The 13424-nt window shown below is 40.9% G+C and overlaps 1 protein-coding gene across 1 annotated transcript in view; it reads left to right on the plus strand.

Moving 5' to 3' along the window:
• The window catches only part of LOC118337755 (phospholipid-transporting ATPase ABCA1-like), a 177729-nt gene that overhangs the window by 138546 nt on the left and 25759 nt on the right, over positions 1-13424 (plus strand). Inside the window, exons 40-44 of the mRNA XM_035674855.1 lie at positions 2313-2436; positions 4221-4350; positions 4779-4899; positions 9918-9980; positions 11438-11544. Coding sequence (XP_035530748.1) covers positions 2313-2436; positions 4221-4350; positions 4779-4899; positions 9918-9980; positions 11438-11544 — 545 coding nt within the window. The remainder of the gene's footprint in view (positions 1-2312; positions 2437-4220; positions 4351-4778; positions 4900-9917; positions 9981-11437; positions 11545-13424) is intronic.

Consider the following 13424-nt stretch of genomic DNA (forward strand, 5'->3'; position numbering starts at 1 on the left):
GTGAGCGAGAGAGCGAAGGAAGAAGAGAAGAGAGCGAGAAAGGCGTCTCTTGGGCTTAAATAGCCAGGATGACAGGTCTGGGGTCCGAGGGAATCTGACCAATGAAGGGCCGGTGTTTGGGCGTTTATTGCTTTCATGCCACACCTTGGCCGCATTCTTGGCCCCCCGCTGAGGGGTCTGTTATCTGGCAGGCCCTTTTTCTTTGTCTTTAGTCACTATAAGTAGGCTTTATTGCTTACATAAGGGCCTCACTGCAGTAATGAACATTTCTTTTTTTAAGGACATGGCCAAATCCCAACACTGTAATACATAAATGTTAAGAGAGAGATTTCTTCCACATAAAACAGTGATTGTTTTTAAATTATTTTGCTGCATAAATGTTGATTTTAGACTATCCAAGATGGGGTAAAATACCATTCTGACAGCTGTCTGCTAAATATGGAACCTGGAGGCGGTTAGCTTAGCTTAGCATCAAGACTGGTAACAGCTAACCTGGCTCACTCCGTAGTTAACAAAATCTGCCTACTGTCACTCTGAAGCTCACTAATGATTAACATCTTGTTTTTGTCTTTTAAAAGAACTGGGCTAGTGCTATTAGCTATTTTTCTGGAGTTTTCTGTCATGTGTCTTGGCTGGCACCAGTTGCCGGGAAACCAGCGATTCCAGGAAGTAACTAACACAAGATATAACATTCTAATTAGTCAGCTGTAATGGAGCTGATTGGCGAATTTTGTTACCTTTGGACAGAGCCAAGCTAACTTTTTACCCATTTTTGGTCTTTGTGCTAAACTAAGGCTGCTGGCTCTTACTACATATTTACTATAAAAACATGGTAGTATAAATCTTCTCATCTACCTCTCTGCAAGAAGGTGAAAAATAAATCATATACATAATAATACATAAGTATATATCAATACCTTTAAATCTGACATTAGTATTGTTTTTTTTAAGGCTGACAGATGCGTACGGCTTTATGCACTCATTCTCAACTGACAGTTGAAAGCGTACTCAGTGAAACTAATAAATCACAAAGCAGTTGCACACATCCATGAACAAATTCTGCCAGAATAATGGCCATCATCTGGAAATCTTGCACACAGCTTTAACAAAATGCCCCGCCACCCCCGCCCCACCTACTCTTTGCTCGGGCTCACCCAAAAAAGTGGAAATGATGAATTTAGATTCTCTCTCCATGTATGCAAGAGCTTTGAAGACTATGCTGCAATGAAGCAGTATGCATAATGCATGAACTTTCTTTTGAACGCCATGCTGCGCCAAACGTAGTAATATTTTGTCTTCCCTCTCTCTGCCTTTTCCTCTCTCACCCCTCCCTGCCTCCCTGGCTTACTGTACTTATTTATTTGAGACAGTTTGTTACAGCCACATCCATTGTGCCTTCATTTAATTCATTATTTCTTTTGTGCTTTACAGGGCTGCTGAATTGCAGCCTCTGGGAGGAGGAAAGGGAGAAAGGGACAGTATAGTTTTGGAGAGAAAGACAAAGTTGTAGCCAGGAAATGCCCTGTCAAGATGAGACTAGCTCTTAATGTATGCCTTGTGAAACGGTGAAACAATACGCTTTGGTTTTGTGTTTGTGTGTCGCTTTGTTCTTGTACACAGTATCAAAAGAAAGAACAAGAGGCAGACACACATTGTGCCTGTAGGTGTTTTCACATTTTATATTGTGTTTCAGCTGTGTCTTTTTTTTGGTCTCTGTGTGCTCCTTCTACCTTTAGTTATAATTTTAAGGATGAACATCTGCTTTCCCGGAGCACCACCTAATCAGTTTGTGTTTACACATACTGTATGTGTGCTAGCTCACAGATCACACAGCGTGCTCCCTATCGTTTGCTAAATTCCAACAACAAGAAGGTAGATGAACTTAGATCATCCGCGCTCCCTCAGCGGGCCATGTGGAGCCCCGCAACACAACGGCGCACAGCATGAAAATGGAGTGCAGGATGTTTGTTAATTATCCATGCTTGCATCAGGGCGTTACACACTGTCTTCAAAACCTCTCACGCCGCTGGCACTGCTGATTCAAGGTAGCGAGTCAACATATTGTGCTTATGCTGGCTAAATACTTAAAGCTTCTTTTTTTCCTTTTTATAAGATTTTTTTTGCATTTTATGCTTTAATAGAGTGACAGCTGAAAAGATGGACAGGAAAGTGGGGTAAAGAGAGAGGGAATGACATGCAGCAAAAGGCCTGAGCTGGCCTGCCGCAGCACTAAGGACTCAGTCTTAATATATGCGGTGCCCGTTTTACATGCCACCAATTTATATCTTGTTTGTGTGCTTTTTCTTCAACAGAATGTCTCCCGCATCAACAACATAGTGAAGCAGGTGCTGCTGATATTCCCACATTTCTGTCTGGGCAGAGGGCTAATTGACATGGCCAAGAACCAGGCAATGGCCACCCTCTTCAGTAACTTTGGTAAGAGGCCACCACTACTATCAACATAACTAATCTTTCAGTAAAAATCCTCATTCTAGTGATCCATTTTGTGAAGTTTAATATTAAGTTCTAAGATTATTTCCTTCTCAAACAAAAGAAAATATCTGCCGAGTGGGTGAGATAAAAACATTTTTAGTAATACAATACAAATGAACATGTTGCACCTTTCTAGACTCAAGCGACTATATTTTGATCACACAGCAGCAATCTGCCACGTTTTAAGATATTATGTGATGCTGACACATTTTCGCAGGAAGTCTCACTCTATTGACAGTAATTTGATTCTAAAGTAGAGCTTTCAACATGATTTTAACAGAATGTGAATGCGAAGGTCTGCACTTAAACGTAACCTGTAACAAACAACGCTTTTGTTTATATTCTGTGTTATTCACTAACAGAACACATTGGGGGATATTTCTTAAGCCTGGCACACATTGCCATGAGGGAATATGCATCAATATTCCTTCATCGGGTAGTCTCTTATCATGTGTCTGACAGAAAACGTGCAGCAGGTTTTACACATGCTTTTACCAAATGTTAATCAGAGGCAATTTCCTCTATCTAAGTGGCCAGTCTACGATAATAAATCAGGTCCAGCAGCTATTTGTAGAAATGTTTCTTATCCACCTCATATATAAACAGAAATGCATTCAAATGCATATTACATGAGTCTCAAAATCAAATTGATTAAATACATGTTTACTAGCTAGCAAACTTTCTCGCTATTGCTGCGTTTGTTGACTCATTACTGCAACCCGTAGATCAGTAAAATAGTGTGAAAACATTGGCAGGAATGTGTATCGCAAGACACGATATGTGTGCTTGTGCGTATGCCTCTTACCCGTGTATTAGACCCTGAAATAACACTATGCCTTCTCTTTAAAGTGACACTACACTATTTTATTCAAAACGCTAGTTCTTTATCCCAGCAGGAAAAAATGTTTGACCTGTAACACTGCTCTCAAACCTCCTCTAGAGCTCTAGGGAAAGGGAGAAGAGGGGTACGGTGTTGAAGAGGTGGAGCCGGGGGTTGAGGGGGCCATCAAGAGGCAAAGAGGCACATGAAAGAGGAAGAGCAGTCTTATCTGTGGAGAGATGGAGCAGGAAATAGTGGTTTGAGTAATCATTTGCGGCGGTGGCGGAGAGCAGGAAGAGAAAAGCAATCACTACCTAAAAGGGCTAGTGTGGAGAGGGGCTATTTACCAGAGAATGAGACTGAAAGCGCTTTCGTTTTTCTTGTCTCCTTACTCTGCCCCCTCGGGCTCAAGGGTTGTAGACGATGAGAGAGGGAGGAAAGAGAGAGATGGAGAATTGACAGTGATTAGAGTGAGGGGGCCTGTCAGCGGTTCACTTACGTGTTCATTAGGCAAAAGATGCTCCAACATGAAAAGTACAGGATATCAGTGATTTTCTCACATGGCATAGGTGACAGCAATTTTTATTTTTAAGGCTAAGTGGCGTACTAAACAGCTGGCTTTCACCAATGAATGTGTCTCAAAAATACTTCAAAGAGCTGACAAATTCCAGCTCTCCACTAACTTTTGACAAAGACATATTTGGCTGTCCATAAAAGAAAACATGCATCTGGTGATTTCTTTTTTTGTCTTGACGATGCTGAATCATCCCCTGAGCTTGTAGAATTAGTAGAAATTATTATAAAGTAACATACAGTAATAATGCATTTAATTGCTTACTCTTTTCTGTGTATATTGACTGTGTTTATTACCGTATTTGTCACTTTCCCTTCCTACCTTCTTTATCAGGGGAAGACCGCTTCAAGGACCCACTGAGCTGGGAAATGGTGGGAAAGAACCTTTGCGCCATGTCAATCCAGGGACTTGTCATGTTTGCCATCACACTCCTCATCCAGTACAAGTTTTTCTGCAAACCAAGGTAAAGACAACTGTAATTTCAGAGCGAATTTACTTAAAATTGACTGGAAAAAGTTCTTTCACTTACACGCCTTTGTCATGTTTCTTCTCGTCCATCTTTTCAATAAAGTTGTGTATTCACATCCAAAATTTGTTCAGATAATTTAAATTGGTAATGTATTTCATATTCATTTTATATAAAACATCTGTTGCACCGCGGATGTGTTTGGTAAATACTACCCAAAATTCTGTTTTTGCCCAAGTGTTTACTTACTCCAAAAGCAAGGTTGCCATGGAAACTAATGCCTTTGGCTTCTCCTATTTATGGAAATTGCAGAGATTGTTTCACTGAGCTTAAACTTTGACCGAGATAATTTGTCATGCAAGTTCATGTTAATTTTAATGAAGGGTGTTGTCAACTGTCAACTGTGGTTGACTTCTCTCTGCCAGGCTTATTTCAGCGAAGTCATTATCTGCAGAAGAAGAGGATATCGATGTTGCTCGGGAACGTAAGCGGGTGTATGAAGGGAGGGCCCAGAATGACCTTCTGAGGATCTGTGACCTTACCAAGGTATTGTGTAGTACATTCTTCAGCTCTTGCCAAAGTATTGCTCTGATGTAGTGCGTGATACGCTTTTTCCTACTCTGGCATTCAGTCATTTCTTTTTCTGCTTGTTGTGGTGTAAGATTATTTTTAATAGTTTGTGGAAAAAAAGTCCAATAGAGAGGGAAAGCTTCTTCCCTCATTGGGATGTTCAACTCTGTCTTCTGACCTCTGTGTGTGTATCCTTGGCCTTGTCTTAAATCCTTTGCTCTCCTTTACACATTTGCACTTGAGTGTGTACAAGATTGTGTGTTCATTTAATATTTTTATATACAAAACAGATACCCACCTGGCCAATATACACTTTTGCATTTTCATTTTATCTTTCTATTCTATCATTAGAATTATATTTATCTTGTTTTTAATAATTTCTTTATTACATGCAAGCCTTTTTAGCGGCGTACGAGACAAACTTCTCCGGTCTGGTTTAATTTTCCTCTTTTCTGATATTAGTAAGAAGCTTAACTATTAATATCTTAAGACAATGAACAGCAGTAACCCACTCTATGTGTGCGGGTGGAAAGACTTTTCAAACTTTTTTTCGTGCACTTGCATTATTCAGCTTGCAAGGCAAGTGGGAAAGACAGGTTGCTAGCCTGCAGCTGTGAACATTCACAAACATCATAAGTAGGCACGAGAACCAAACAAGATTGCATTTTTAAGGGTGTAAAGGTATGCGCTCCTATACAGCTCCGACCCTTCCCTCCATGCAGTAGGTGAAGTCGAGCGTGCTGTGACGGTGCGTGCCTCAACACCACCGAGATTAACACTTCATCCATCGGCAGATGTTCCTTCCCTGCGGGCGGCGCGGCAGCAGGAAGTGTCACCACAGCAGCCTGCTTTGCTGCTCCAGTGCCGACAGCTGGACGATCTAACAGCCTTTCGTTTCTTACCCAGCCTTCCTCGCTCCTTTACTCCCTCGGTCTTCTCAGTCTCACTATACTTAATCTTTCACTCATTGCTCACGGACACAGACGTGTGCCACACTCCCTGGGGTAATTACCGAACAAGCACTGGGTAAAACAGTTGGATGGGTAATGTATTGCAAATCATCTCGCAAGGTGAAAAGACATGGAGAGGTGTGTTCTTTTTTTTCAGCTAAAACTTAGGGATTACTTTTTTAAATGCACTAAAAACTTCAGTTTTTATTGTAAATACACCTTTAAAACAGCCCCAAACGTTTGCACAATTAAGCTTGATTAAGCTTGTTTGCTGTTGACAGGCAGTCATTGTTCATACGCGCCTTCGCGGTTGACAATATTTCTCTGAGATGAGACACAGTGGCCCATCACCGCACAAAAACAGCAGTGCAATGGCAGAAGGCATCAGGATTCTTCCTGCAGTGCCCTCATTGACTCCCACCCCAGCTGTGGCCCATCCATTTGGGGTGTAGATAACAAATTGATCAATGAGCGCGTGGCTTCAGTGGCCATACACCACAGGCTGAGCCCTGTCATAAATCTAAGCATGCCTCTGAAGCGATCGACAGGCCATCAATCATGTGTCAAATTCCTGCTCCTCCTCTTCCTTTTCCTGCTGCTCTAAACAGGAGCATTTCGCTATGTGCCCCACCTGCTAGCCCTCCACTTAGCTGCTGCATTAGCGTCGGCATCGTAATCGATGGAGACTGTAATGGAAGTGTGTCCGTCTGTGAGCGTTTTTTTTCCAGGCCCAGTGCTGTCAGTTTAACCTTCCAGTCACTCACTAAGTTGACAGAGAAAGTTTCGGAGAACCTTGTGACAGCTGTTTGAATTTAGCAGACTAATGAGTGATGAGTGGCACCTTGGCATGCCACAAGTATGCTCCTGTTAATATGCACTCTGGGAATACAAGTGGTTCAGATGAGACTCGTTTGACAAAACCTCTGTCTTGTATGATTACAGAATGGCTGCCTTTGTCTACCAAAACAGTATATATCTTCTGTGATTATTATCTTAATATTAATCTCTTTATATTGAAAAATGTACAGCCTGGTTATTGGTTATTTTTTCCTGCTTCTAGTAGGAGTGTGTGAAAAAAAGTTAGCAAGTAAACAGAGAAGTTAAATAGAAATAAAGAATAAAAGTTAAAAGTATAAATGGTTGAAAGGCCACTCCAAGTAGAAGTACTGGAAATAAAGAGAAATATTGACAATCTAAGTATAATAAGAATAAAATATAATGTAACAATATCTACTTTTTATACAATTACCACTATTGAATAACATTGAGTTTAACTTTAGGTACTTGAACTTGACCTAGTAGGGCTGAGGTGTACAGTTGTTGAATGAATTCAATAAATTAGTGATATATTGGCGAGTGCTTTTTTAATAAAGCAGTGTCTGTGCTTGAGCTGTAGCAGTCGGCGTTTGAAGCTTGTGATTTTCCAACCTAAATCTATATTTTAGTTTTGCTGCCACCATCACATTCTCTCAACTGTCTCATCTGATTAGACGTCGGCCTGCTTATCGTGACAGCTGCCGTGGTGCTCGAGTCAGAGGGGAATTAGCCTTTAATTGCCTTCCTCCTTACATGTATCTGCTGCTTTGATGTAGCTTTAGCACTGCAAACTATCACTAAAAAGTAGTGTGTGTTATCCAGGTTGATACGTGCTGAGTTCAGCTGCCAGATGGCACTGAAGGAATGGTGGATATGTGCAAGTCCTGCTTTTATCAAATGCTTTTGATGTGCCAACTGTGGAATAAATGCAATGTCATTGTTTGTCGAGCTTGAAGTGGCAGTTCTAAATTTACATTTGCCTGGTAGCATTCTGAATACAGCTGGGACAGCTGACTGTTTTTAAAAGGTGGATATGTGGTCTAGAGATTCTATACAGGAAATGTATCCTTCACACTGAGAAACTTAAGCTGTCACTTTTCTGTTTTAATGAACGTTCACTGTTTCAGGTTCTGACACTCGCATACAGGCACGTAAACACACACACAAGCATTCATCGAGAACTATGTTTTCAACTTTTAAAAACAGTAGTCACTTTTTCATAACTCAAAGGGGCACTGTACTGTCCTTGATTCTGAATGCTAAATGTCTTTACTGTCATACTCAGCAGCAACAACAAAGGCCTTGTCTTGTGTTTTTGTGCTAGAGCAAGACAATGCCGCTTTCAAACCACTTTGAAAACATATCAAACCTAACACAGACTTGGATGTGGAAAAACACCTCATGCACTAAATACCTCATTTTGTCGAATGTTTCGAATGTTTCTTTTTTTTTTTTTTGATTGTAAGAAATCATGTTTCCCTTCAAGTGGGGGGTTTCTTTACCTCCTCTGGTGAGATTTCAGATGATGCAGATTTGAATGCAAATGTGCTTGGACGAGGCTGGTCAGCGGGGGAGGATGTGGATGCAGCATGGGAAGTTTTCAAGTGAGATGTGAAAAACATCAACCACCTTCTCATTTCCAGTGTTGCACATGGTCTTAGCAGGATACTGACTCACAATCAGAATGTGTGAGGTTTTATTCTTTTCTTCTTCTTGAGAGAGGGGATGCTGCATCCTATGGGGTCTAGTTTTCTTTTTTTTCAAGCCATGGTAGGAGATTCAGTGATGGCGATGTTGGTATGTCTGACACTCAGTCTTCATGAGTTTCTTGATTCCCTGACTTTTCATGTAGCAACACCTCAGTTTGTAAGAGGATATCCCTAAAAGTAATGTCAAAAGTCCGCCAGCCTCTTTTGTATTTTGATTAATGCTAACATAGCATGCTACCATATGCATGTTATCTATTATAATAGTTAAATAAATAAAATATATTAGTTCTTAAAGCTGCACTTATAATACTACTAATACTACTAATAAGACTTATATTATCCATTTTTTAATAAACAATAGTGGGTGCAAAGTGCAATGTGAAATGGCTTACTTGGTTCTTACAGAGCATTTTAGCTTCTTTCAGCTCACTGTTTTGGTTTTACTGCCAGACTGCCTTTTTTGTTGTTTCACTCTTACATGGGTGTCATTTCCAGCAGCAACAGACAGATGTTTTCAGCAAAATAAAGCTCTGTTAAAGCCACTGAAAGACACACTCAGCACCAAAAAGCAGACAGAAAAAGTTAGTGACTACCTGGTGAATGAACATACTGGAGCGATAACATCAGCCAGATATTCCCCTCAGGAGTTTGTGGACACCAAAAAAGAGCTGAAAGGAGAGGGAAGATTGAACTTGACACGACTCCAAACAAATGCTAATGTTGCTCTGTGTCTGCTAGTTCACCATAACAACTTAATATGGAGAGTGCCAGCAATGTTGTGTTTATAGCCTGCTCCACTTCCTCAAAAACTGGCCAAAACCACCTGTTAATACTGCTGTGACATGGCAGGCATTTTAACCTTGTATTAGCACTTAGCTCAAAGCACAGCTAATTTCGAGTTGTTTCTGTACTTTTCATCCATCCAACAATTTGGTTTCTAGTATGTAATGAGCATCATGTCTATACACCGCCCATAGTGTCTGCTGATATTGACTTTTTCAGATTAAGGATGGTATTTTTTCACTAAAGTCATCTTATCGTATGATGAGACCGCCAAACGTGGCTGTACCTAAAGTTTGTGTCCAAACGTAAAATACTGGGTGACTTGTGAGTGTGTTGAAGGTTACTGAGGGTACTAAAGTGGTGCTCAAAGTGGAGACAGATTACTTCATGAATACCGTCACTGCAGTCAAAAATACTGATGCTCATGTCCTCACCTTCCCCCCCATGTGCGAAGTGTCTACCTTTTTTAATACCTTTTCCCATCTGGCTCGCTCTAAATGTTGCAAATGATCCCTTCTTGTTAAAATTTGTTTCCTTCACTTTCTCTCTCCCTCCTTCTTCAATCTCCACTCTTCCCTGCTGCTCTGGTCTATCACTCCATATTTTCTCATGCTATCCTCTCTGCTATCTTTCTCTGTCTGCTCCCCACCTTCCCATTGCCTTTCACCTACTCTCCCTCTTTCTCTCTCTTTCTCTGGCTGGCTGGTGGATTCATTTTATTGTCTGCTCTCTGCAGGTATACCCTCGGAAGAGCACTCCTGCTGTGGACAGGCTATGTGTGGGCGTACCTGCCGCAGAGGTGAGCCAAATGCTGCTGAATCACACTAGCACCTTTTCAAGCCTATATAGTCTGTGTCGTCCATGTTAGAGGACTTTGTTGCATTTACACATTTGATTGCTTTTCAAAATTCACCATCAACACCCATATGGGAGAAAATATTTCATTCTCTGTTGCCTGTGAAAATGACATTTGGATATGAATTAATTATTATTTGATTAATTATACACATTCAACTCAAATTTGAATATTAATGACAATATTTACAAAATGTTGACACACAGGAGCAAGGAGCAGGGATTCTCTGTCTGGGCTTTGATTTGCCATTTTTTTTTATTTCTTGAAGATTTGAATTGCTGTTTGGCTCCGTCTTTCTTTTTACCGAGTCGAATCAAAATATCTTCCAAACGCTGCTTAGAGAAGGCGTTAGGAGGAACACTAATCTCCTTATCGGGCTTGTTTCCTGCCATTATGCCTCTGCCAAAGCATGTGTGTGCTGAAAACTCACAAGCAGGCAAGTAGAGGAGCATTGCTAGAGCAACGGGGTCTGAGAAAGGAAGGCACGAGGACCCAGTGATGTTTGGTTCAATAGATTAGCAGTGGGGAACTAAATTAACAAAATATAACAAAGTGATTTTTTTCCACAGGAACTTTTGTGTAAAAAAAATGAATTTCAGTGTAAACCATTCTTACCTATTATAACATGTTATACGTTACACACACACACACACACACACACACACACACAGTGCCGTTGTAAGCTTGATTTAAACATAATCTCAAATGCTGACAGGCATTCGTGTTCAGTGGGCTATCCGGTGGTATTCATTCCTGCCACTGTTTACTCAAATCCCAATGTAAATGCCAATGGAATATTGTCATTCACGGGGCTCTGCTGATCACACACTGCATTTCCATGCATTATTTACATCAAGCTTAGCCCTCTTCTATGCATTCACAAGCGCAGGTCACAAACAAGCAGGGATCAATGAATGACAGAAATCAAATATTTATGCCGGAGCCAGAGCACCTAAGGCGGGTCACATGACTGCAGGGGCTTCCTGCCGCATGCCCTCCAGAGGGAAGTAAAATCAGCAGCATCAGGGAGAAAAGACAGAGAGAGGATAGTGTTTGTTGTAGACATTTACAGAAGCAGGAAGAAATGCTTTTGGGAACAGTTGTGTTGATTTTGTGTTTGTTTTCTTGTTTGTGTACAGAAAAATATCATTTTTTTTTTATTTTGCTAAACACTGAAGCAGTCATGCATACTCTATAAACTGTAGTTTACATTGTATGTACTGAGCAAATATTTACACGGTCTATAGGTAAACTTCATGAAAGGGGTTAATCGGTAGTATTTGTTTAAAAGAAAACTAAATGCCATCCAGCACCATCGTCTCCTGTCTGTTTTCCAATGAGGCTTTAATCTACAAAACACTGTTTTCCTAATGGAGGCCTCCCCATTGTCTCCCTGCCAGTGCTTCGGGTTGCTGGGAATCAACGGGGCTGGGAAAACCACCACGTTCAAGATGTTGACAGGAGACATCCCAGTCTCCAGTGGAGAGGCCTTCCTAAATGGATACAGGTGAGGCGCCAACTCCCACTAGTGCACCAAGTAACTCATCATAATTAGCCACCCAAGATGGCTGCTCAGATGGGGATCGAGCTGAGGTTGGGGTTGTTGTTTTTTTATAGCACACACCCTTTCTCAGCTTCTCTTGTTTTGTGTAATACAGCTTTCTATCTCTCTATCTCTCTTACTCACAGTACGTGTTTTTTGTGTGCTAGGTAGTTTTCGATATCTCTTATATGTTCTGCCGTCTCTGTCTTTTCAACTGCGGTTCTCTCATGTCTCCTCACTGCGATATTCTCAGAAAGACTCTGCTCTCGCTTTTTCTTCCTGCCTCTTGCACATATTTCATTCCTTTTCACATCCTCATCCTGTACCTTGCTCTGTTTTTTGTCTCTGCCTTACAGAATCAGTCATAGGAAATCTTTGTACACGCCAAAAAAATACCTTGACAGCAGCAATATAAGACTCAAGAGCTTGAGCGAAAGAAGGCTTGCTCTTCCTTATTTTTAGGAACAGACAACAAGGCGGCACATCCGAGCAAGGTTGAGTGTAAGCTGCTGCTGGATTCAGGGTTGCTATAGGTGTTCATTCATACATCTGGTAATTTACTTTGTGTTCAACAAAGAAAGGGCGCTGAATAGAGCAAGGCCTAACACAGCAGTGTTAATGTTGATTAATGTGGGTAACGGAGATCAAAGAAAAAATCCAGAGACCTTTAGGGGAAGCAAAAACTGAAAAGAGAGAAAAACAGATGTGAGCACGCCCACACTTCTGTTTGCAGCTCATTACGTTTTCTGTGCATTGGCGAAAAAAAGATGATCGGCATAAGAAAAGAAGCTGCCTCTCTCCTGAGAGTTATCTGTGATTGTGTGATCACAATACTCATAAGAAGTAGCTTGAAAAAAGGCTAGCCTGCTGACATCCAGTAGTGGCTCACTGGCCGACTGTTGTTGTGAAAGACCAAAGAACAAACTGACAGGAGCTGTTTGGGATATACGCCTGATTACATTCTTTCCAAGACTTAGAGGAGAAGATAGCTGGCAGTGTCGTGTCTGTACATTAAATATAAAGCCACACCCAGCTGGCAATTAGCTTAGCTTAGCATAAGGACATAAGCCTAGCCAAGGGTAAAAAAAATAATCCACCCACCAGCACCTCTAAAGCTCAATTATTAACATAATACACTGCATAACTTCTCCTTTTTGCACTTTGGTTCTTATATGAATTTAACATATGCATAACCTGTTAATGAATGGTCTTTGTTTCCAGTTGGACCTCGGTCAGTCCTGCAGAACGTCATCTAAAACTTTAACCCAGCCTGGTTCTATGTGAAAAACCAACAGCAGAGAGAATTACCACATACTTGTGGTTTGGGAGTTTCAGATGAACTCCTGGAAGCCATTGTTGTATGCTAAGAGTGTGTGTGTCTGTGATCAGAGGCTTCAGGAGCAGCTTACCTGAGTGAGACGGATGAGTGACATTTTCTCATTAGTGTGCACATATGTAAATCACGCCCTCCTTACGCATCCTGTCAAACCCCTCTGAAACTGAAACTGAAAACCAGTGACACTGAAAAAGAAAATTCTAACACATTAGAATACAAAAGAATATCAAAATTAAATGAAATGATTTTTTTATTTTTAAGTGGACCTTATTTTTGTGCCAGTACAACTTTTTCCAATACATGTGTTTCAATGCCAATGTTTACTTTTTAGGTTCAACTTTGGTTTCTAATGCCAGAATTTAAGGTCACTGTTTTAGCTCAATAGGTTAGCTGTTTCCCCAACCTGTTCTCATTCCCAACTCGTCGAAGACTGACGCTTTGTACATCATACAGCCGCATATGGTACCCATCAGCAGCTGTATGGGACGCACCAGGCTTTCTATTGACT

Source organism: Morone saxatilis, unplaced genomic scaffold, assembly GCF_004916995.1.
Source record: "Morone saxatilis isolate NCDOM2014 unplaced genomic scaffold, NCSU_SB_2.0 Contig4, whole genome shotgun sequence".
Classification (NCBI taxonomy): domain Eukaryota; kingdom Metazoa; phylum Chordata; class Actinopteri; family Moronidae; genus Morone; species Morone saxatilis.